The sequence below is a fragment of the Sciurus carolinensis genome, chromosome 6 (genome assembly GCF_902686445.1).
Source record: "Sciurus carolinensis chromosome 6, mSciCar1.2, whole genome shotgun sequence".
Classification (NCBI taxonomy): Eukaryota; Metazoa; Chordata; class Mammalia; order Rodentia; family Sciuridae; genus Sciurus; species Sciurus carolinensis.
Window position 1 is genome coordinate 61,886,011 of NC_062218.1, and position 24,350 is coordinate 61,910,360.

The following is a 24,350-nucleotide window of genomic DNA, read 5'->3' on the forward strand; positions in this document are numbered from 1 at the left end:
CATTAGTCCTAATTTATTTTTTTCCTAGTTTGTTCATTTCTTTCAAACAACTGCACACAGGGTGTTCTTGGTTATATCTACCTGAGAGCGTAAGTGATAGGTCATATGGTAACTCCATATTAACAGTTTGAGGAATGCCAAACTGTATTTCCAAAGCAGCTATTCCACTTTACATTCTCACCGGCAGTGTATGAGGTTCTAGTTTCTCTGCATCTTCATGATTAACAAAAAGCCATCATAATCTGCTGTTTGATTATAGTCATCATAGTGGGTGTGAAATGGCATCTCCAGGTGGGTTTTGGTTGGTATTTCCCTACTAGTAAATGATGTTAAGCATTTTTCCATGTGTTTATTGGCTATTTTATGTGCATTTATGTTTGTACATACACATTCAACCCTCCAAACTCACAGGTTTCTGCATCTGTGGATTCAACCTGCCATAAATTGAAATTGTTTTTTAAGATTTTTATTTGCACTGAACGTGTAATTCTTTTTCCTTGCCATTATTCCCTAATCAATATAGTAAAACAACTATTTACATAGCATTTACATTGAATTAAGTATAATAGGTAACTTAGAGCTGATTTAAAGTATACAGGGCCAGGGTGTACCTACGTTATATGCATGTACTTTTCCATTTTATACCAGAGATTTGAGCATTTAAGGATTTTTATATCCACAGGGGACCCGGAACTAACCCTCTAAAGACACCAAGGAATAACTCTGCATGTATGTTTATGGGGTTGTTTTGTTTTTGAGAATGTCTGTTCAAATTCTTTGCCCATCTTTCAGTTGGGCAGGTTTTTTTTTGTTTTTTTTTGTTTTTTTTTTGTTTTTTTTTTTTGAGTTGTAAAAGCTAATATATATTCTAGATATAAATCCCTTTTCAGATAAATTATTTGCTAATTTTTTCCCATTCTGTGGGTTGTTCTTTCACTTTCTTGAAAATGTCCATTGAAACACAAAAGTTTTTAATTTCTATGAAACCACCATTCATATTTTCTCATTCTTTCCTTGAGCTCATGTTTATTGAGCAGTGCCAGGCATTGTGCCAGGTACTGGAAATACAACTGTGCCATCTTGTGTGTTTCCTTAAATTTGGCTTTTTAAGTCTCTCATTTATCACAGGGGTGCTGGGTCACTTGTGCAAAATGTGGGTAAATATGCTAATCCAAGTCAGATGGAAATATTTTCAGGACTAGTAATTTAGGAATTAAACACAGCTTAGCAGTGTTTTGGGTTCTGAAAAGGAGTTCTAGGGCTCACCTAGGCCATAATTTAATGATAACAAGTTTTCCTAGCCCTAAAATTGCAGGAACAAAATTGCCAGCATTTTTACCCATAAGATTATTGTAAATGATTTGTTTTTCTGCATCTTCTCCTTGTTAGTAGTGGAATGCATTTTGTTGTCAACTGTGCAGTTTTTTTAAAAAATTTAGTATTAAAATATATAATCTAGTGTTTGAAAATATGGCCAAGACAGTATTTAATAAAATGGATATATAAAATGAAATCATTGTGAAACCATGCCTGTTGAAATAATTGTCTTTATTTCCTCAGGTAGAAGAGGTCTGCTTTCTGCAGCATATGTGAACAACCACAAATGGGAAGCAAGAGAAAAAGAACATTGTCACCTTGGTAGGTACCTACCTTGTGGGCTGTTCTGCATGTCATCTGCAGTCATTCCATATGTCTACTATGATTTACTCATTTCATGAATATATGAAACAATGTTTTTATGCTAGTCAATTGAAATAAGCATATTTTAAGTCGTAAAAAGATTTAGACTTTTGTACATGGCAGTTATTTTTGCTATCCTGTACATTTCTAACATTTAATTTTTGCTTGATGATTAGTCTCCTGAAGTAATGTAAATGATTGTTTTCTTTCTAGCTTTTTCCATTTTTATGTAGTTTTTATGCAGCTTGTCTGTTTTACAGAATTTCACATTTTTTTTCTTTTTTCTTTTCAGTTTCTTCATTTTTCTGAGCTCTTTTTGTGGTCTTCAGAACCATTTTTGACTCTTTATTACCAGATAATAGGTTTGAACAAAGTTGGAATCATTTAGGGAAGATAATTGGCCAACATCTTCCCAGAAAATAAGCTCATAATTATACTTCCCTTATTTCTGTGAAATATTGCACAGATAGCAACCTTTTATTAAATGCCAAGGCCTAAAAGAAATCACTGACTATGTGCACATTTTAAAAATGTACATACTTGAGCCTTTTGGTTCTGCTTGTCCTTTAGTACATATAACATCATCAGGACATTGGCAAAGTAAATAGATTGATGATAGTTTTATAAGACTGATGTAATTTTTGAATCAATTTCAGTGCTGATCTAATATTTTCCCTCAGACTTCTTCTACTGTTTTGGCGAAATTATGTTAGATAAGAATAAAGTCTTCTTTTGTTTATGGTTTTTCCCATTAAGTGTGAGGGACACAGCTGTCAGTAATGATTACTTTATTGGGTGTTTCAAAATCATCATTTTATCCCCTGATGATGTAATTGCACAAACCAAGTTATTATGAGCTCTGGAATAGGTGTGTGGGGAGGGGTTAGCCAAAGCAGAGCTAGAAAGATCTGAGGATGAGTAATCCTAGCTTTTCCTTAAGGAACTCACAGTTCAGTTCTGACTGTAAGAGACCCAGCATAGCCTTTTTTATAACAAGCACTCCTCTTTTATTATCTCAAAATTAAGTTAAAGGATAGTATAATCTACCTATTCATAATATTTTAAAAATCTATATCATTACCATGATCCAAAGAAGAAACAAAAGGGAAGTAACATACAACAAATAATGTGTATTTCAAAATACAAATACATGCTTAGGCAAAACTACATTAAAAAACAATGAAGTAGCTAAATACCTGCACTTAAATGTAGAGTCACTGTGAACAGTGACAAACAAACATGGGTACAGATGTAGTATGCTGGAGAATTCAAATACTAGGAGTAGCATTATCATACTGACATGATTTTATTTATAAAATGAACAACTTTTGGTATAGTTCTGAATCAAAGGTCTGTCCTCATACAATTTATATTGAAGTTGCATTTATAGAAAATGTGACTTTTTTTAATAATTTTTTTAAATTTTTACAGACACATTTTGATTCATTGTACACAAATGGGGTACAACTTTTCATTTCTATGGTTGTACACAATGTAGTATCACACCATTCTTGTAGTCATACATATATACAGGGTAATACTGTTTCATTCTATTGTTTGACATTTTCAGTTTTGAAAGAAAGTACTTTGTGCTTCTATGTATAATGAAGTTAGTTCTGTTAATTATAAGCAGAATTTTTTTAGTAGTTATGACTATCTACCTTACCACAGATGGCAAGGTATGTGGGGCAAAATTTTTTGACCTTTTATTTGGAAATGATTTTAAACTTAGAAAAACTTGCAGAGAGCGCCTATCTACCTTTTACCCATCTTCACCTATCATTACCACTTTGATCCATTTACTTTTGCTTTCTCACTCTGTAGACAGACACATTTTTTAAAAATAATTTGTTTCATGCATTATAGTCCTTTATCCTGAATACTTCATCATACATCATTTAACATAAGGATAGTGTTATATACCATAGCACTGTAATCGACTTCAGTAATTTTAATATTAATAAATACTTTAACCTATTTATATCCCTATTTTGTTAATTGACCTAAAAATGTCCTGTATTGTATTTTTCTTTCTCTAATACAGGATCCATTATAGGTTCACATTGCATTAAATTGTCAAAATTTTTTAGTCTTTTTTAATCTGAAATAATTCCATATCCTTTCTTTGTTTCTTATGACATTGTCATTTTTTAAGATTTTCATCTCTTTAAATAAAATATTCTCTTTTGGAATTTCTCTGTGCTTTCCTCATTAAACTCCAGTTATGTTTCTGTAGCCAGAATACTCTTAGTGATGTGTCCCTATCAGGGCATCACATGTGGACACACATCCTAATGCCTTTACTAGCTATGTCAACTTTAATCACCTAGTTCAGTGTCTGATTTATTCACTGTAAAGTTAACTATCAGTGGGAAGGTATTATACTATAATGCAAATATGCTGCTGCTTATCAAGTTCCCCTTAAATTTAGCATCCATTTATACTTCTGGCCTGGATCAGTCTATGCTACAATGGTTGCAAAGTGATGATTTTCCAAGTCTTTATCAATTCCTTTTACACTTACTTGTTAGCGCTCAGTATTCTACTATTAGCAGTAATTCTTCCTTCCTTCCTTTTGTCCCAGTTCTTTCTCATCTATCTGTTTATTATCTTATATCTCATGGATTTATGGGATTTTTAAAAAATGATTCTTGCCATCCTTATTTTGGTGGTCCAGTTGTCCCAGACTTGACCAGTAGAAGTCCTTTCAAGCTAACTTCCATATTCTCTTTTTCTCTCTCAAAACTTCCTTGCTTTCTCATTTTACAAAATGTTCCCGATTCATCTTGCACCTTTCCTGCCCCAACCCTGGACTGAACCCTTTGTCTGAGGAGCTGTGGTTCTTTTGGTGGGGAATGGCATTAGAAACCAAGATTTAAGTGCGAGGTGTCTTTTACTACTATGGAATTCTTAATTACATCCAAGATAGTGAACAGGGCTTAGAAAATATGGATGCATGCACACATAAACCTGCATTTTTGCACTTTTGTGCATATACACATACATGAATATATTTTAGAAATAGAGTTTGTGTCAATATTATTTCATCCCCATAGAATCTTTCCTTACCTTGCTCTAGTCTAAATTTGTTACTTTTCCATACTGTGAGCCCTGGTTCCCAACAGAGACAATATTTGGATGTGTGGCACAGTCACAGCATTGCAGGTCACCTAATTTCCCTGTCTTCTGTCCAGAAAGTGCCAACAATGTCTTCCAGTCATTGTAACAGTCAAAAAAAAAAAAAAAAAAAAAAAATACCCCCATATACACTGAAATGCCATGGAGAGCCAAAACTGTTCTAGTGACAACACCAACATAGCTTCACATAATTATATAGCAAAGATTGTTGTGATGTGTCATACATGAATTATAAGGAAAGTGCTTTCGATATTTTTAAAGGAATGACAAATTCCAGGAAAGTTCGTACTGGAGATTGAACCACTTAACCATCTAGCCACATCCTCAACCCCTATTTCAGTGTGTATTTTATTTATGTATTAATTTTTTTAAATATTTTTTTTAGTCGTATGTGGACACAAGACCTTTATTTTTTCATTTTATTTTTTATGTGGCGCTAAGGATTGAACCCAGAGCCTCATGCATCCTAGGTGAGTGCTGTACCACTGAGCGGCAACCCCAGGCCGACTGTGTATTTTATTTAGAGACAGGGTCTGACGGAGTTGCTTAGCACTCCCCTAAGTTGCTGAAGCTGGCTTTGAATTCACCATCCTCTTGCCTCAGCCTCTGGGGCCACAGGGATTACAGGCATACACCACCACACACAGGCTGGAAAGCTTATTTTTAACACTTTCCCAGGTTTGAAGGTCACCTGATTTCCCTGTCCTCTGTCCAGGAGAAATTTCCATGTTTTCTGTCCAGGAGATTAATAGACAAGGCCGCTATATTTTGATGTCTTGTTTGTTCTGTTATTTGGACACAAATTCAGGAAACTTTATCACAGATACCTGAGTAAGCAGAAGCTGTTTACCAAAGAATCAGCATAATCTGCAATGCATAAACATCACATGGAGGTAATTATCTCCTCTCTGTTAAAACTAGTATTCTTGAAAAAGCAGTATAAGCTACCATATATTGAATTCTTGCCACTGTGGTAGTTGTTGTTCTGCCTTGAATACCTTCTTTACACCCTAAATTCCTATCCAGTCAGATCCTATTTTTCCTACTCTTTACTCTTAACTGTTCTCTGTGCCTTCCTTACCCAGTGTGATGTGAAGAGTTTGCACTTAGGAGGCAGACATCTCTCTGTAACCCAGTCCTGCAGCTTTCGGCTCTCACCCTCAGTGTCTGTACCTATAAATTAGGGATGATGGTCCTGTCTGTCTGAGTGCCTGGCATAGAGAAGGTGCTATAAAAGTATGTGGAATGAATGAGTCGCTAGGCCCCGTGCTTTACCCTTCGATAAAATGTGTGAGGTGAAATAAGGTTTTGGAATTCAAGTTGCTTCAAAGAAGAAGAGGCCTTTGGAGACATTTTTTTCACCACTGAGTAATAAAATGTAATTGTTATCGCCCCTGTTAAAACAGACACACTTTTCACTTCTACCTGCCATTACAACACGCTTCTACTTTTTATTTCCTTGTCTGGGTGGGGGCTGTGGCCCTGCGCAATTAGGCCCTTGCGAGCGCGCCATTAGCAGTGCTGGATTGCACCTGTGGGTGCATCCCCGCTAATCCAGCAGTAGATGGCAGTGTGGCCCCTGCGGGAAACCTTCCTCGCTCAGAGAGAGCCCGGCGTTCGGGCGCGCGGCGCAGGGAGGTGGGGAACGCACGCGAACGCGCAGGGCGGTGCTCCGCATGTGGAGTGCTGTGGTTGGTCGCCGTGAGCTGGAGGGCCGTGAGGTGCTCTGGGCTAGCTCGCTGATTGGAGGAGTGAGGAAGGACGATATGAGGCTTTAGTCCCTGCGGTTCCTATTGGAGAGCACGGCTCACTGAGGCCTGTGCGGGTGCGAGGGCGTGGTTCCCTCTGCGGGGTGGTTTTACCTCTGCTTCCTTCCAAAAATTGTGTTTGCAGTGATTGCTGTAATACCTGAGCTTCTACAGTAGAGTCTTTCTTTTGCATTAATGTCGTGGAATTTAGTTTTTTTTTAAAAATGCTTCTTTATTGCAGTGTACTATATGCATACGTACGTGCATAAATTGTACACAAATCCTAATACGTAGATTATCACGAAGTGAACAAACTTGTGTAAAAATAGAACGTTCTTACTGCTCAGAGGCCCTTGTTGTAGCCCCTACTTTTCAAAGGTACTTCTAACACCATAGAGTACTTTTTAACAATGTTTTACAAAAGGAAGAGAATGGTGTTTAGGAATCCCCATTATCCGTCACCTGGTTTCAACAATTATCAGCTCACAGCTAATCTTTTATTTTCTCTCCACTTGGTTTCCCCACCCTGATCCTTTGGATTATTTTGAGGCAAATCCCAGGCAAAAAATAATTGTACCCATAAATATACTAACACATGTTTCTAAAAGATAATGACACTTCTTAATACTACTATCATACCTAAAATAGTAGTTGTATAAATATCAAATATCCAGTTTTCTATTTTCCTGATATTCTTCTAGGTATATATTTTTTAAGGGTTTGATTGAATCAGGATCCAAATAAGGTACATACATTGAATTAGTTGATATGTCCCCTTCTCTTGCCTTTTTAAAACTTATTCATAGAAACGTAGAAAGAGTAGTTAAAACCCCCATGTACTATTACCAGCTTCTACAGTTACCAGTTCCCTCATCAGATTACTTTTTAACAAATCTCAATTATCAAATCACTCCATATATATTTTGATATATACCTCTGAAAGATAAGAATTTTTAAAGATAAGTGTAGAACGATTCAAATATATAAAAACTAGTCATTTTTTAAAAATAATTTAAAAGTCCGTCAGTGTTCCCATTTCCCCAAATGTCTTATAAATTTTTCATTTACATTTATAGCCCCCCCCCATACTTTGTTTATTGAAGAAAACAGATCTTTAGTAGCCTCTCCCACATTGTAGATTTGTTGGTTTCATCTCTGTGGTGACATTTAACATGTTCCTCTTAATTTCCATATGTCTTGTATAAATGGTGGTTAGAGAAAAAGTCTTGAATCTTGATTCAAGATTTTTTGTTTGTTTGATTTTGCTTTTGGCATGACTGTGTCATCGGAGGAATTATTTTCTTTTGTCAGGAAGCACATAGCATTGGGCTGTATGTTAAAGACTATGCTTGCTCATTGGTTGGCTCCATTATTTCCATAAGCAGTTATAAATTTGCTATTATAATTCTTATCATTTCTTCCTCATTTATCAGTTTCCCTTCTTATCATTTTAGTTATCCTGCAATAGTTTGTGAAGAAGAGGCAATTTTCAAAATATCCTCCAAAGATGATCAATGAGGGTATTTTTTAATGTCATTATATCTTATTACTGTACAGTTAATGTTTTTACTGTTAGGTACTTGTTCTCCAACTCTGCACTATAAAGCCTAGCAGTTCTTGGGCTTCCCTACTTCAGTCAGAAGATTTCAGTTTTTTTACTGTTTTTATACTGGGCTTCCTTATGGCTACAATAAACTCTAAATTAAAGCATTGTCTCAAATTTCCTCACTAACTTGTAGATCTGTTGGGTGAAGTTGTTAACCTTAACCAGTCAACAGCTAGTGAATTACAGAATAGAGCCCCCTATTGACCAGTGACTAGGACTCCAGAGAAAACCATTTGGGAACTAGGTGAGATGCTAGTTGGAGGACAGACCTGGTGGGGAAGCTCCCTGGTTTCCTTGAGAGGAAGTTTTCTTGAGGCAGCCTGCCCAAGGGACAAGGGTTCAGGTGACTTTAGCTGAATTGGTTTCATGAGCCTTATGAATTAAATATTCTATTTCTGATTTTTCAGTTTATAAGTAATCACAAAGTAAGAGACACCTTTTGATTTGGGTTACTATTGTGCTGTGTTTCTATTTTTGTTTTTTGAGAACTCTCTTAATCCAAAAGGTATTATACCGTTAATATGTGAGGGCTAGTTAATATGTGAGGGTTAGTTTTGCTGCATTATTTCATTTATGGAGGCCTTTAGCTTGTAGTAATTTTTTCAAATCCTGCTTTTGATCCCTAATGGGGATTTTCTCAAGTCTGCCTTCCTCATTTTTGTCAGTTCCATATTTGCATCTCTGTGGCATCTATTCATTTACTAAGTCTCATGTTTACCATCTGTTGACATTTCTAAGAGATGAGCCTGCCTTGTATATGTCATCCTTCCCATATTCTTAGTGTGTGTATGTATGTGTGTGTGTGTGTGTGTGTGTGTGTGTGTGTGTGTATATATATATATATATATATATGGCTTGTTTTCATGCTTGTTCTTTATTGGACCTGTTTTAAAGATTCTGATGACAGAGAAACAAACAGAAGGAAGTCTAAAAATCCATATCCAAACTGGTTCTTAGATTGATTTTCCATACTTCCTCTGTTATTTCTATGTGTTATATATTGTCTGTCTTTGTTTTTCTTTTAAATGCAGAATTAAAAACACAATTTTAGTTATAGTTATCTAAGATCACATCTTCTAGGAAGGACAATAAATACATAAAGTAGATCAGGTATACATATGGCCCAAAGTCCAGAAAGAGCTAGTATTACTTGAATGGATAACAGTTATATAGAATTATCTTGAAATCATGAAGAATTACTTCTATCCCATTAAAGTCATCTTTGGTGATATTCCTCACAGAAACTTTAACCTTGAGATTAGCCTTTTTATAATAAACTTCTTTCCCAGAGTGTCTGTGCTACAGATTTTGTGATCAATAAGGAGATGGCCATTTTCTTACTGAGAATTTATGTGCTGGGAAACTATGGTACTATGGTCCATGCCTAGTTAAAATTACCTTCTCACAAAATCATTATATAATAACCCACCTAATCTTAAAAAAAAAAAAAAAAAATACTGCTTTTTGCCTTTAAGACTATTGTGTCTGGTATTATTATAGTTTTACTAGCTCTCTTTGGGCTACTGTTCATCTAGTAAATTTTTCACACAGTTATTGTCAGTTTTTCTGTGTTCATGTGGTTTATATGGCTAGATTTTTGTATTTTTAATTAATCTGATGATTAGTATTTTTTAACTAGAAGATTTATTCTACTTACATTGTCATTTCATGATTGTTGATACATTTGGATATATTTCCCTGGTTTTGTGATTAGTTTCATCTCTCTCTAATATCTCTCTCTCTCTTTCTCTCTCTCTCTCTCTCTCTCTCTCTCTCCTCTCTCTCTCTTTCTGAATTGATTAGAGGTGTTCTTGTTTTTTACATTTTTTCCCTGTACTGGCATGAAAATTAATTTCTATTCTTCTAAATTGTTGCCCAAATCTTCTAACATGCATATTAAACTTAGATTCTAATATCCATCATACTTTATTTTCCTTTAGATCACTTTAAGTCCAGACACACACACATGCACATACACATACACACACACATCCAACCAACCATATACACTTTTCCAGTGTTAAAGTTCTGTCCTTTAAAATACACACACAACCATATTATTGAAACTGTTTCCCCCCAGATTTAGCCAACTATATTTACTCACCATTCTTTCTCTTCTTAAAATATCTAAATGCTTAGTGTGTATTCATTGCTAATAAATTCTAAGTTTTTGTTTGTTAAGAAATGTCTTTCTTTTGCCCCTTTTTTTAAGAGATAGTTTTGCCAAATGTCTGATTCTAGGTTGATATCTTGTTTCCAACATTTTTCTTACCTTACTTTTTTTTCTGTTTTCCATTGTTCCTATTAAGAAAACACCTATTGGTGTGGTTGGAGTTTTTTGTTTTGTTTTTTGTTTTTCCTTTGTAAGTCATGTCTCTTTTCCTTCTGACCACTTTTTTGAGATGTACTCATTCTTTAGTCTTACAGTAACATACCATGGTTTGGGTTTAATTTTAGTTGTTTGACTTGAGATGAATCTAAAAATGTGTATATTTTATCAGTTCTTAAATTCTCAGCCATCATCATGTATTAACCTGTCTCCATTATCTTTAGTTTAATTCTTTTGGAAATTCAATTAGATGTATTTTTAGACCTTCTTATTCTGTTTTCTATATCTTATGTCTCCTTTCATAGGTCTCATTTTTACTTAATATTCATTTATTTATTTATTTAGGTATTGATGATTGAACCCAGGGGTGCTTTGCCACAGAGTCACATCCTCAGCCCTTTTTGTTTGCTTGTTTTTTATTTTGTGACAGGGTCTCACCAACTTACTAAAGCTGGCCTTTAGCAGCAGATCTTTGTGACTCAGCCTCCCGAGTCACTGGGACCACATGCATGTGCCACTGAGCCCAGCTCTAATTTTCTTTCAGATCTACTCATTTCAGTTCACTAATTCTCACCTCACCCATGCCTAACCAGCTCTTTAATTCATATCAGTTTTAGAATGTGTTGATATATTCTTTACATAAAATGAACTGCACATATTTACAGTTTAAAGTTTAATATGTTTTGACATATGTATAGGTGTATATGACCCTGAAATCATCAGCACAATCAAGATAATGGGCATATCTCTCTCCCTTCCAGGTTTCTTCTTTCTGCTTTGTAATTATTTCCTCCTTCCTCTTTGAGCCCTATGCCTAAATCCTTAAGTAACCATTGATAGACTTTTTGTCCATATTTAGAATAAAATTCCGTGTAGTAAAATCAGCTCTTTAAACAAAACACTAGGCATGGTATAGTTTAGATTACGTAAAAAGCATGAATTAAATCCCCAAAGATGCACAAGGGCTGACTTGGTAGTTTAGAATCCTCAGGGGACAGTAATCCTTACTGTTTGCTTTGTAGGGTGCATTATTTTCTACTTTATCTTTTCACTACAGGTGCAGCCCTAGTTGGTCATGGCTTTACCTCAGGAGCATCTCATTTTACAGAATCCTTGATTTTATTCCCCCTAAGTCATTAAAACCAAAATTCTGTGTCATTATGATCCACAGATGTTCTCAGGAGAACTGCCACCATTATTAATCCCTCAGGCCCTCCAAGTATATGCTCCCATGTTATCATTGACCTCTGGCAAAATAATTACATCTGTCTTCTTGAAAATTCAATCATGTATCTTGAAAAAAACATTTTTTAAATATTTTATTTAGTTGCATTATTTTATGGGGGAAGGAAACCTTAAAAGGATCTATAGTCCATCTTATTTCAGAAATAAAATCCCTGTTTGATGTTTTCTTTAGCTTAGGAACAATATCTAAGACAAAACAGGCTAGTGCTTGACTGGCTGCATCACAGTTTTGGGGGGCTGTTACTTAAAAAATTGGAAGACCCCAGTTTACCTCAAACCTGTAGAATTAGAATCTATTTCCCTTTGAGTGTGAGGCCCAGCAACCTGAAGGTTTAAAATATCTCATGAAGTTCAGATCCTTCACTGGGTTTGTGTGCCATTATATTTCAATATTTGTAATAGTACAGAGTACTCAATAAAGATCTTCTATGTCCTTAGAGCATCTGTGATATTGTTTGTCTTCAACTAGAGAGACATTTGCTTGCCTACAGTTCAACTTCTGAACACCCTTCCACATTGTCTGTACAGCTTTAAGGTTTATTAAAAGAAGAATTTAAATTTCAGATCCATTTTCCCATGTAGTCTTTGTTGTCCAAAACCATTAGTTGCAGTGCATATTCCTGAGGAGCTGAATAACAAACAAAAAACCATCTTCTTTGGCACATCCCTATGAACAGAACCTGTGCATCTGCTGGCCCCTTGCTGAAACCTGAAGTGTGACTTTGACTGTGGAAGCCCGTGGTCCAGAAGCCTGTGGTGGTGGCCCTCTGCAAGCTGCAGCTGTCCCCGCTTTCCTGGCCCTCCCCGCTCTGTGCGGTTTTCTGCCTCATTCATCACACCAACACTATAATGTGAGGTGATTGTTCACATAGTATATTTAGCATCAAACCTTTCTTGGACTTGCAGTATGCTAATGTTATTCATCAGATGCCAGCTCTGCAGCTGTTGCCTATTTTGAGGCCCTGTCCAATTGCACTTGTCTGAAGATGCCTGGGTGTGAAGGCCTCAGGTGGAATCTTCAGTTTCCACACTAAGAGGTCATCAGTGAAGTCGCCTTGATCCAGTATTTGGTTAGGCACAGGGCACTGTGTGAAACCCACAATGAAAAAAGGCCTTTGGACCATTTTATTTAAGCCAGTAGCTCCTCATCCTGCTTTTTAAATTCAACAAGTAAACAGAAATGATTCCTTATGTTGCTTGTCATTGCAAGTGCACAAGAGCTCCTACTAGAAAGTGAGCATAAGGATCTGATATCATGAGAGAGCTGTTTGATATCTATTCTATGAGCAGGTAGATTTAACAATATTAATTTGCCTTAGTGAAGGGCTTTTAAGGGTTTATTTGTTGTTTTTATATATTCTTTAATCACCTGACTTTAATTCCTTTAAGGTAGTCATAAGAAAATCTATCTAAACAGGTTTTAGGGGTTTTACAAAGTTGTTTTTCTGACTGGGGGCACAGGTGCTTGCCTGTAATCCAGCTGCTCCAGAGGCTAAGACAAGAGGATTGCAAGTTTACAGTCTGGGCAACTTCATGAGACCTGATCTCAAAATAAGATTTTTGAAAGATCTGAAAGTGTAGCTCAATGGCAGAGCACTTATCTAGCATGACTGAAGCCCTATGTTTAATCTCAGTATCACACACAAAAAGGTTATTTTTCCCTCGTCACTGCTTAGTCATTGTGATCCTTACCCAAGGAAAGAAGAGAAAATGGTTAAATGCACAGAAGAGATCAATAGACAATACCTCTTCATTGATTATCTCTGAATGTCTCCTTATTACTTGATAGTAGTTTTACCCAGCAGGGAGTAAAAATGTGTTAGAAATCTAGTCACTTATTTTCTCTCCTTGTGTTCCTTTTATTTTTTTCTTTAGGTATTAACTAAGTGCCTTTTATGGAACCGTTTTGGGGACTGAGAAAATATCAGTGTATTCAATCCTTGCCTTCATGAATTTTTTTTTTTTTTTTTTTTTTTTTTTGTGGTGCTGGGGATCGAACCCAGGGCCTTATGCTTGCAAGGCAAGCACTCTACCTACTGAGCTATCTCCCCAGCCCCATGAATTTTACTTCTTAGTTTAAAAGCAAAACAAAAACTCACAGACAACTTATATAGACATTTATAGTTCCTAGAAAATATTTTGGATTTTATTCTAAGTATAATAGGAAGTTATTGGCTGATTGGGAAAAGACAATGACAGAATCTCATTTGTCTTTTTTAAAAAAAAATTTTTGTAGTTGTAGCTGGAGAGAATGCCTTTATTTTATTTATTTATTTATTTATTTTTATGTGGTGCTTAGGATCGAACTCAGTGCCTCACCCGTGCTGGGCAAGCACTCTGCCACTGAGCCCCACCCTGAGCCCCAGCCCAAGCCCTAGCCCCTGATTTTTCTTTTAAAAGCCTCACTCAGCCTACCAGGTAGAAATTAGATTGTAAGGGTGAGGCAATTACTAAGGCAAGATGAGTAAGTGTGATATATTAGTGACTTAGCAGTGGTGGTAATGAGATATATATATTTATCAAATCTGAAGCCTGTAGGAATTGCTGACAAATGGGTTGTAGGTTGTGAAAAAGAATGGGGTCAAGGATGATACTCACTTTTTGCCTGAGAAAGCCAGCCTGTGTGTTTTCCCATCCCATTTACTGAGATGGGGAAAATGGGTTTAGAACGGAAGGTTGAAGAATTAAGAGGGCATGTAATGTTTGGAGACCTATTAGACAGCCACATGGAGATAGCAGTTATGCAGTTGGAATTATAGGCAAAAGTCAGGGTAAGTCTGTATGCAGGGAGCCTACAGTCTGTAGATTAGAAGTAAATTGGGGAGCAAATGAGATCAACTAGCAGCTGGGCATAAATGGTGAAGGAAAGAGTCTACTCTGCTACTGAGACTTGAGGCACTCCAACATTTAGATCATACAAAGAGGAGGAGATCCTGCAAAGGAACCCAAGAGGGAGGGAAAAAAAATCTTGAAGGATAGAATAATCAACTGTTGATAGGGATAAAAAGGTTAAGATAAGAAAAGAATGGAGAATTAACTACTGAATTTAGTAAGATGGAGGTGGTCATTGGTGTTGGTGGAATGGTAGAAACCCAAATCTAGATAGAGTCAGTTGAAGAGTGGTAACTAAAGAAGTAGAGACAGTTGAATCAAAAATGACTCTTTGAAGGAATCTTGCTATTAAGGAGAGCAGAGAAAAGGAGAAGTAACTGTAAGATAATGAGGACAAGGGAGGATCTTTTGTTGTTTTCAAACCATCCATTCTTTGTAACAATAGAAGACAAAGTACATGGACACAGATGTGAGTAGCCTGGTAGATTTGACATTAGGATATCGAAGTTCTCTTACGATTGCTTTTTTCTAGGGAAATTAGATAAAATCATGAGCTGAAAGTGGGAGTAGTGGAAAAAAGGGGAAGAATATACTGTCATTTTGAGAAGCAATGCCATGCTGTAAAATAAACAATTTAGAGAGTATTTTTGCCTAGAATTTCAAATATTTTTAGACTGATATAAAAGTGTAATCTCAGAAATACCAAATATTCCTATGAATGTTCTGCTACAAAGAACCAAAATAGGAATAGTTCAAGCCAAAATCACTTAGGATAGTTGTGGAGCTTCCTGATTTGTTCAGAAAATGTATAAAAGGCACTTGATAAATCTCAATTTTTAATATTTTGGAATAACTAATATATTTACCTGTTTCAAAGTGCAAAAAGAATATGTGGGTAAGCAACAAAGAGTTTCCTTCCCTACTTGTCCTCCTGTCTAATTTTTTTTTCCTGGAGTGTCAAAAATAGCACTTGTGTCTTCTTCCAAAAATATTTTATTGATTTATTGTTTTAAAGGCTAAATATATGCTAGGAATTTTGTGTATCCCTATTGAAATTAAATAAACAGTTTTAAATGTTACTGTTATTCATTTATCCTCTTTATATAAAAAATCACTTCTAAAAAAGAACAAGAATGAGCATCTGTTTCAATACTAACTTCATAATATTGGCAGCCATCTGGCAGGAGTCATATTTGTTAGATTTTTCTTAAGAAATATGTGTATTTAACGAGGTTCTTTTTCATCTCTGTCTTCACAGCGGATCTTGCATCTTTAATGGACCAAACATATGAGAGAAAACTGCCTGTTAGTTCTTTAACAATATCACGGGTAAGAGCATTTAAACTTTTTTCCCCCACAAAGAAAAAGAAGGAAGAATGCAGGCAAGACTCTTTGTGTAGATAAAGCTAGGTGAAGAAAGAATATCCCTCACAGTTTCACACTTTTTCATAGTGTGATGTGTTTTTATAGTTACTTAATAAATATTTTATGGTATAGTAGCAATTTTGTTTTTGACTGAAATAAAAGGTAACAAATTTACCAAACTCCAGTGTTAGTAATCACTATTTTGTATCTGATTTATTTTAATTTTCTCAAGGTATAGTATACAGCAGTCTGATTCCATGATTTTTTTTAAGTCAATATGCTTTTCAGAGTAATACTATTCACTTGTTATTATTGGAAATATTTCTGGTTGCTGAGAACATTTTAGGAAGAATAAATTTTAGCCAGACTTGGTGGCACACACCTATAATCCCAGTGACTTGGGAGACTGAGGCAGGAGGATTTTGAGTTCAAAGCCAGCCTCAACAACTTAGCAAGGCCCTAAGCAACTCTGCAAGACCCTGTCTCTAAGTAAAATATAAAAAAGGGCTGGGGATGTGGCTCACTGGTTAAGGGCCTCTGGGTTCAATCCCCAATACCAAAAAAAAAAAAAAAAAGAGAATAAATATTAACATTAATGTTAAACTGCTACAAGGCAGTGGATGATATAATAATATTGGCTAAAAATCAGAAATAGAAATTGATAGTGGCCATTACTGAGCACCTTCTATGCCAGTTATTATATTAGTTTTTTTTTCCCTACATTTTTAATTGGTGCATTATAGTTGTTCGTGATGGTAGAATTTGTTGTTACGTATTATACATGTTCACAAAATAATGATATAATTTGGCCAATATCATTCCCTAGTATTTTCCTTTCCCTTACTTCCTCCCTCCCTCTGGTCCTCTAATGATCTTCCTTCAATTTTCATGATATTCCCCCCACCTTTATTTTTCTTTCTCTTCTCTACCTTCCACATATGAGAGAAAACATATGACCCTTGACCTTATGAGTTTGGCTTATTTTGCTTAACATAATGTTTTCAAGTTTTGCTTAATGTAATGTTTTCAAGTTCCATCCATTTTCCTGTACATGACATAATTTCATTTTTCTTTATGATTAAATAAAACTCCATTGTATGTATATATCACATTTTTTTTATCATCTATCCATTGATGGACACCTAGGCTGGTTCCATAGTTTGGCTATTGTGAATTGTGCTAGTATAAACATGGGTATATATGTATTGCTATAATATAATGACTTTAATTATTCAGGATAAATACTGAAAAGTGGTATACCTGGGTCATGTGGTGGTTCCATTTTTGGTCTTTTTTCTTTCTTTTTTCTTTTTTGTTCTTAGATACACATGACAGTAGAATTTATTTTGACATATACATACATGCAGTATAACTTATTCTAATTGGGATCCCATTCTTGTGGTTGAACACATTGGGGAGTCACACTGGTCACATATTTGTATATGAACATAGGAAAGTTATGTCCGATTCATTCTACTACTTTTCTTATTCCCATTCCCCTCCCTTCCCTTCCCTTCATTCTCCTTTGTCTAATCCAATGAACTTCTATTCTTCCTATCCCCCCACCTTATTGTGAGTTAGCGTCCACGTATACCGGAGAGAACATTCAGCCTTTGGTTTTTGGAGTTTGGCTTATTTTGCTTAGCATGATAGTCTTCAGTTCCATCCATTTACTGTCAAATATCATAATTTCATTCTTAATGACTAATATTCCATTGTGTATATATACCAGTTTTTTCTTTATCCATTCATCTGTTGAAGGGCACCTAGTTTGGTCCTATAGCTTAGCTATTGTGAATTAAGCTGCTGTAAACATTAGTGTGGCTGCATCACTATAGTATTCTGATTTTATGTCCTTTGGGTATATGCTGAGGATTGGGATAACTGGGTCAAACGATGGTTCCATTCCAAGTTTTCTGGGGATCCATTCCTGGTCTTTTGAGGAATCTCCATATTGATTGATTTCCATAGTTGTGCTAATTTACAGTTCCACCAACAGTGTAAAAGTGTTCCTTTTTCTCCATTTTCTCTTCAGCATTTATGTTTGTTTGTTTGTTTGTTATTTGGTACTGGGAATTGAACTCAGAGACTCTTAACCACTGAACCACATCCCTACCCCCCCACCTTTTTTTTTTTTCAAATTTTGAGACAGCATCTTGCCAAGTTGCTAACTCGAAGTTGAGTGGCTTTGAACTCGGAGTGCTCCTGCCTCAGCCTCCTGAGTCACTGGATTACAGATGTTAGCCCCTGCACCCAGCTATTTGTATTCTTAGTGCCTGCCATTCTGATGGGATTGAGATGAAATCTCAGTGTTGTTTTGGTTTGCATTTCCCTAATTACTAATGATGTTGAACATTTCTTCATATATTTATTGGCCATTTGTATTTTGTCTTTTGAGAAATGTCTGTTTAGTTCATTTGCCTAATTATTAATTTGGTAGTTTTTTTGTTGTTTTTTTGTTCTTTCTTTATTCTGGATATTAATCCTCTGTCAGAAGATTTTCTCCCAATCTTTATGTTCTCTCTTCATATTCTTATTTCCTTTGCTGTGCAGAAACTTTTTAAATTTGACACTATCCCATTTATTAACTGTTGGCATTATTTCCTGAACTTTAGGGATCCTATTAAGAAAAACTTGTATTAGTTTCTTAGAATACATTTTTTCTGCTAATTCTCATAGCCATGTGAGATAAGCATTATGTTTATTTAAGGCACAGAGTGGTTTAATAATTTTTTCAAGTTCACATCGCTTATAGTGAAAAAGTTGAAATTTAAACTGAGATACCTGTTACATCAGTTCTCTTTTGTTGCTTTCCTCAAATACCTCTGGTCTTGTCTAGATGGTGCCTTCATTTGTAATATTGGGCAATGGGGTTTCTCTCAATTTTCTTGTTTCCAGTATGAGGACAGTAGGATCTTCCTTTAGAGGGATCTATGATGTAAAAATGAGATCTTGTGAAAGCTTTCAATTCAGCTGGTCATAACTTAAAAGTTTTGGACTTATAAAATTGACATTTTGAAGGAAAACTGAAAGATTATTGGTTCATTACTGACATGATGGGTAAAACTTTTGTGATAACAGTTTAGATAACACTTTAAGGTTCTACTTACATTTTCTCATTGGATCCTCATATTCTTCAGGGTCAGAGCCTTTATCCTGTTTCTGCAGATGGAGCAACTAAGCCCCAGAGGGACTGTGCCATCTGTTTATGCCATACAGAAAGCTATCAGAGAGCTGATTCTCAGGCTCAGGGCCTGTGTTTGTACCATTTTTTATCTGCCCCTTAATGGATTTCTAAATCAAATCCACAAGTCCTGTTTATTTTTAGATAGTCTCCCCCTTTTCCTCTCTTCTTCATGAAGTTTTAATTCTATTCACAACATGCATTATTGCCTATCTTTTTTGCCTCTGACTTTCTAAGGTGGAATCCATCCTTATAATAACTTTTTTCTGTCTGTTTATTTGTATTGTAGTTAAGGCGCATACTTAAGAGATTTTAGGGTTTGAAGGAAGACTGTTAGAGGAATCATAGTTGACTAGTCTATAGCAGAATTTGAATCAGAGTAAGAAAAATGTCTATAAAATGAGTTCTCTTAAGATTTTTTTGTTCTGGGCAATATTGTTTTCAGCCATTAGTGTCTTCATTCTTTCAACCAAATGTTCCCATTATTTAGAGCTTAGGACACAGAGAAAAGATCAGGATTTGACAGGTGATAACTACTTATGGGTATAGTAGAACAAGCTCTCTTCTCTTGTTCTAAACAAGTTGAGGTTTGGCTTTCAATCAGTTATTTTTTAAATTTTTTTAAAGATTTTAAAAATTTAGTTGTAGATGGACACAATACCTTTATTTTATTTATTTATTTTTATGTTGTGCCTGAATCAAACCCAGTGCCTCACATGTGCTAGGCAAGTGCTCTACCACTGACCTACAACCCCAGCTTTCATCAGTTTTTCTCACTAAGGTTGTTCTGTACATAGAAAAATGGAAGCTAATATATATTGTCTATATTGGTATAAAAGGATTTCAAGGATAGAACCATACCATATGAGTATTATTTCAGTAATACAGTTGTCCTGTCTTTTTAAAGGTCAATGGGAATAGATCAAATATATGTCATAATTTGTATTCAGCCAGAGATTTCTTTTTCTCTTCTAGTTTGTGGACAACATTTCATCTCGAGAAGAGATAGATCATGCAGAATATTACCTTTACAAGTAAGTTTTCCATTTCATTTGGCTGGGTGTTCTCTTGTCCTCTGCCACTGAACTGCACTCCTAACCTTATACCCCCTTTTAGCAAAAAAAGATGAAATGTTTCATGTATAATATTTGACATCTTGATTTTAGGTTTATGTTTTAGAGACCTTATCAGTATATAGAGCATTTTCTCTCTCTCTATCTCTCTCTCTGTTTTCTTTTTTTTGCTTCTGTATCATATTCATACTTTGAATATATGTATTGAGGCAGTCTCACTGAGTTGCTGACGATCTCACTAAGTTGTTGACGCTGACCTTGAACTTGCAGTTCTCCTGCCTTGTCTTTCCTAGTCACTGGAATTGTAGGCATGTGCCACTGCACCCAACTGAACATATGTTATTTAAACTAGTTTCATATTAAAAGATTTTAGGTTTTTTTATTATATGTACTGCTGAAACTATTAACCTCAAAGATATATAATATTGCATATAATTCTCATGAGTATATACATGTATAATTTCAATAGCTATTACTGAAATTATATTGCATTCCATTGAGATTTTACCAGTTTACATTCCTACCAGCAGTGTATGAGAGAGGCCTATTTTTATAACTTGGCCAACAGAGTGGTATTTCCACACTTTGTTTTTGACCAATCTGCTAGGTAAAAATTTTTTATTTATATGAACAGGTTGACTATTCCTTATCTGAAATGCTTGAGGACTAAAAGTATTTCAAATTTCAGAGTTTTTCAGATTTCAAAATATGTGCGTAGGCTTTACTGGCTAAGCAATCTCTAATTTGAATATCCAAATCTAAAATGCTCCAAATCATTTTCAGATTTCAGGTTTTTGAGTTAGAAATGCTGAGCCTGTATATACTTTCTCTCCCCCTTTTTGAAAATATACTCATAAACTATTGATCATCTATTTTTAATTAACTCTATATGTTAGATGTTTCCTACATTACCATATTTAGTACTTCTTTCTTTCTCAGAATTGTGAACAATTCCATTGTGAGCTACAAATATACTCACCCAAGTGTGCAAAGATTTATGTTCAGTATAGCATTATCAGTAGTAGCAAAAGACTGAAATAATTAAAGGACTAGTCAAATAAATTATGATTCATTCTTTTAGCTGATTTTTCACCTACCAAATATCTGTCAGAATGATACCTTACAAATAAATTTTTATTGTGATTCCCGTTTTTAAAATCTGATTTATTGTTTCAAATCTTAGATTCCAAAAATAGACTCAGATTGAGATTCAAAATGTTTCCAGTAAGCCCTGCATTAGTTTCCAATTTGCTTTTGTTTTGTTTTGATCAAAAGAATTTTGAATATCTACGTATATTTTTTAAAGCTTACTCTGTTTTATTGAAAATTTATTCAGTTTTCTTTAATTCAATTTTGCTCAGTAGTCATGAGGCTTCTTTTTCATTTCTGAGTTGGTATTTTTTGTTTCAATCAAGTAGTCTGAATTCCACGTTAAAAATCATTTATTCAAATCTAAGATTGTCTTTAGCAGTGTCCTAAGTTTAAATTTTAAGACCTAAAATCACAGTTGCAAGTGCCCTTCTATCCTTCATGAAAATAAACATACATGAAGTCAGGCATGGTGGCATAGGCCTGTAATCCCAGAAGCTCGGGAGGTTGAGACAGGAGGATTTCAGCTTCAAACCCAGCCTCAGCAGCTTAACAAGGCCCTAAGCAACTTAGTGAGAGACCTTGTTTCAAAATAAAAGATAAGAAAAAGGGCTGGGGATGTGGCTGAGTGTTTAAGTGACCTAGGTTCAATCCTTGGTAACCACTGCCCCCGCCCCCTCCAAAAAAAAAAAAAAAAATATATATATATATATATATATATATACACACACACACACACACACACACACACACACACACATGGATCCCTGATGTGAGTGAGCCCGGTCTCCTTTAGTAGCTCTTTGGGACCATAGGGCTGTTTCGTAGTTACTTTTGTCCATGGTGAAGGGAATATTTGGGCTGGCATTTGGGCAGTTCTCATTCTTTAGCTTTGTTCATAGCAAAATGCAGAAAATAGTTTCAGTTTTTTAATAGAATTATTAGAATTCTGTCCTATGAGACATAGGGCCATAGTCTTGGAAGAAATATTTTCCAAATTTACAGGTACTTCTGTAACATGTAATTGGTTTCAGTTATTCAGTATTCATTATGTATTTACTGACCACCTATTATGTACCCAACTCTGTTCGTTTCTGAGCATGTAGTGATGAATAAATTAGACCCTGCCCCTGTCTTCATATACTACAGTGTACCTTCAAGACCTTCCATGATTAATTCTTCACTTGATAGCCAGTTTTGTGTGCCCCATAGTATTATGACATCACTTTTTTTTTTTTTAAGTTCTGTTCCCCTCCCTCCCATTAACAAGAAAATTCACTCTCTTTTTCTCCACTTCCTTTTTTAAAGAAGTAAATGTTTTTATGGCTTCATGAGTACTGTTGGGTTTGTATGCTAGGTAAAACTCTGCCAAGATGTATGTAATGGAGGTTGGCTAGGTTTTCTCATTAAATGCCTTACTCCTGCTTCCCAGCCTTAGAGAATATATACAATATACTTTTGTCTCAGAAAAATTAAAAGTTATAAATTATGTAACTTTTCTTTCTGGTGGAAATCAGAGGCGTGGATTCTGAAGACACCAAGGATCGGTTGTTGTGTAGTACTTTCACCAGTTAGGTCTCCAGTGTTTGTGATGCCTAACAGCCCTACCTAGAATGACTTTAGAAATCTCAGAGTAGACCTAAAACCACGGTCTAGAATAAGGAAATAGAGAGCAACTTCTTAATCCTAGACAACTCAGAACTTCTTGCTGGCCTACCTTTAGAATTTCTCATTCCCCAGGCAGTACCATCATTTACAGTAAACATAGCAGGACATTTGCATTGGCTCAGATCCTCTACAACAACCTGTAGACACAAGCTTTGCTAGCAAAGTATAACTGCCACATCTTCTCACCTTCTAATGGTCAAATCTCCCCAAGTATTATGTAGAGTATGAGAGCCAAAGAACTTGGAAACCTTGACTGATGAGTGGAGAGTTGATTGAACTTCTGCCATTGTATCAGGTGCATTAGTCAGCTTTTTATTTCTGCAACCAAAATACCTGACAAGAACAACTTAGAGAAGGGAAAGTTTCAGAGATGTCCATCCATGGTTAGCTGACTCCATTGCTCTGGACCCAAGGTAAGACAGAACATCATGGTGAAAGGGTGTGGTGGAGAAAAACTGCTTAAATCATGGTAGCCAGGAGGGAGGGAGAGAGGGAGGAAGAAAGAGAAAAACGGGGGGGGGGGGGGGGTTGGAGTCAAGGGCTAGGGCATGCCCCCAGTGATACACTTCCTCCAGCCACACTCCTCTGGCCTACAGTTAACCACCCAGTAGTCCAAATTGCAATCCATCAAATGGATTAATCCACTGATTAGGTTATAGCTCTCATCATTGTCTAAAAGCCCCACCTCTGAGACTTTCTGCAATGGGGATTATACTTTCAAAACATGAACTTGGGGGCCGGAGGACATTTCTAGATTCAAACCATAACAGCAAGTGAGCAGTTCCATGTTCCAGCAGTTCCAGGAGCTGCTGGTACATGCCACCTATCCCAGAAAATATTTGGACATTTGAATCTCCAGAAGTACACATGTTTGAAAGCTTAGGGACTTGAACATTAAAGAGCAACAGGGATCTTTTAAGTAGGGACAGAAAGGCTACTTTGGAGACAACAGGAGGGAAAACAACATCCAGACACTCTACTGGGTGTGGCCTGTTCTCTAGGGACCAGCAATCCTATGATCAGCTGATACCCTGCTGTTTGTGAACAGAAAATGACAACACCAAGGGAAGGGAGATGAAGCTCTAAAACAAGAATAACTTGAATTGAAGATAATTGAGGCAATTAATGCAGGAAACTATGTAAGTCAACCAAACAAGCAAAAAAAAACACTTGATAATACTCTATACATCTAAAGGGAAAAGAAACCAAGAGTAAAATTGATCCAAACACTAAAAGTTTAAAGTGAGTAAAATATGAAGGCTAAGAAAACAAGGCAGACTAAGAATGGTTTAGATTGGGTTGTAACAAATACAGAAATATTAATTAAAATAAGACAGAGGTACAAAATAAATAAGACAAAATAGAAAGGACTTGAGCAAGGGACTTATACACT

At 35.6% G+C, this 24,350-nt stretch overlaps 1 protein-coding gene across 3 annotated transcripts in view; it reads left to right on the plus strand.

The window, feature by feature from the left end:
* Mrps27 (mitochondrial ribosomal protein S27) overlaps positions 1–24,350 on the plus strand; it is an 89,205-nt gene that overhangs the window by 3,623 nt on the left and 61,232 nt on the right. Inside the window, exons 2-5 of one of the 3 annotated variants that reach the window (XM_047556930.1) lie at positions 1,561–1,638; positions 12,424–12,602; positions 15,837–15,907; positions 20,103–20,161. In XM_047556930.1, coding sequence (XP_047412886.1) covers positions 15,854–15,907; positions 20,103–20,161 — 113 coding nt within the window. In that variant the 5' untranslated portion in view covers positions 1,561–1,638; positions 12,424–12,602; positions 15,837–15,853. The remainder of the gene's footprint in view (positions 1–1,560; positions 1,639–12,423; positions 12,603–15,836; positions 15,908–20,102; positions 20,162–24,350) is intronic. The other 2 variants (XM_047556931.1, XM_047556929.1) reach the window with 2 other exon arrangements.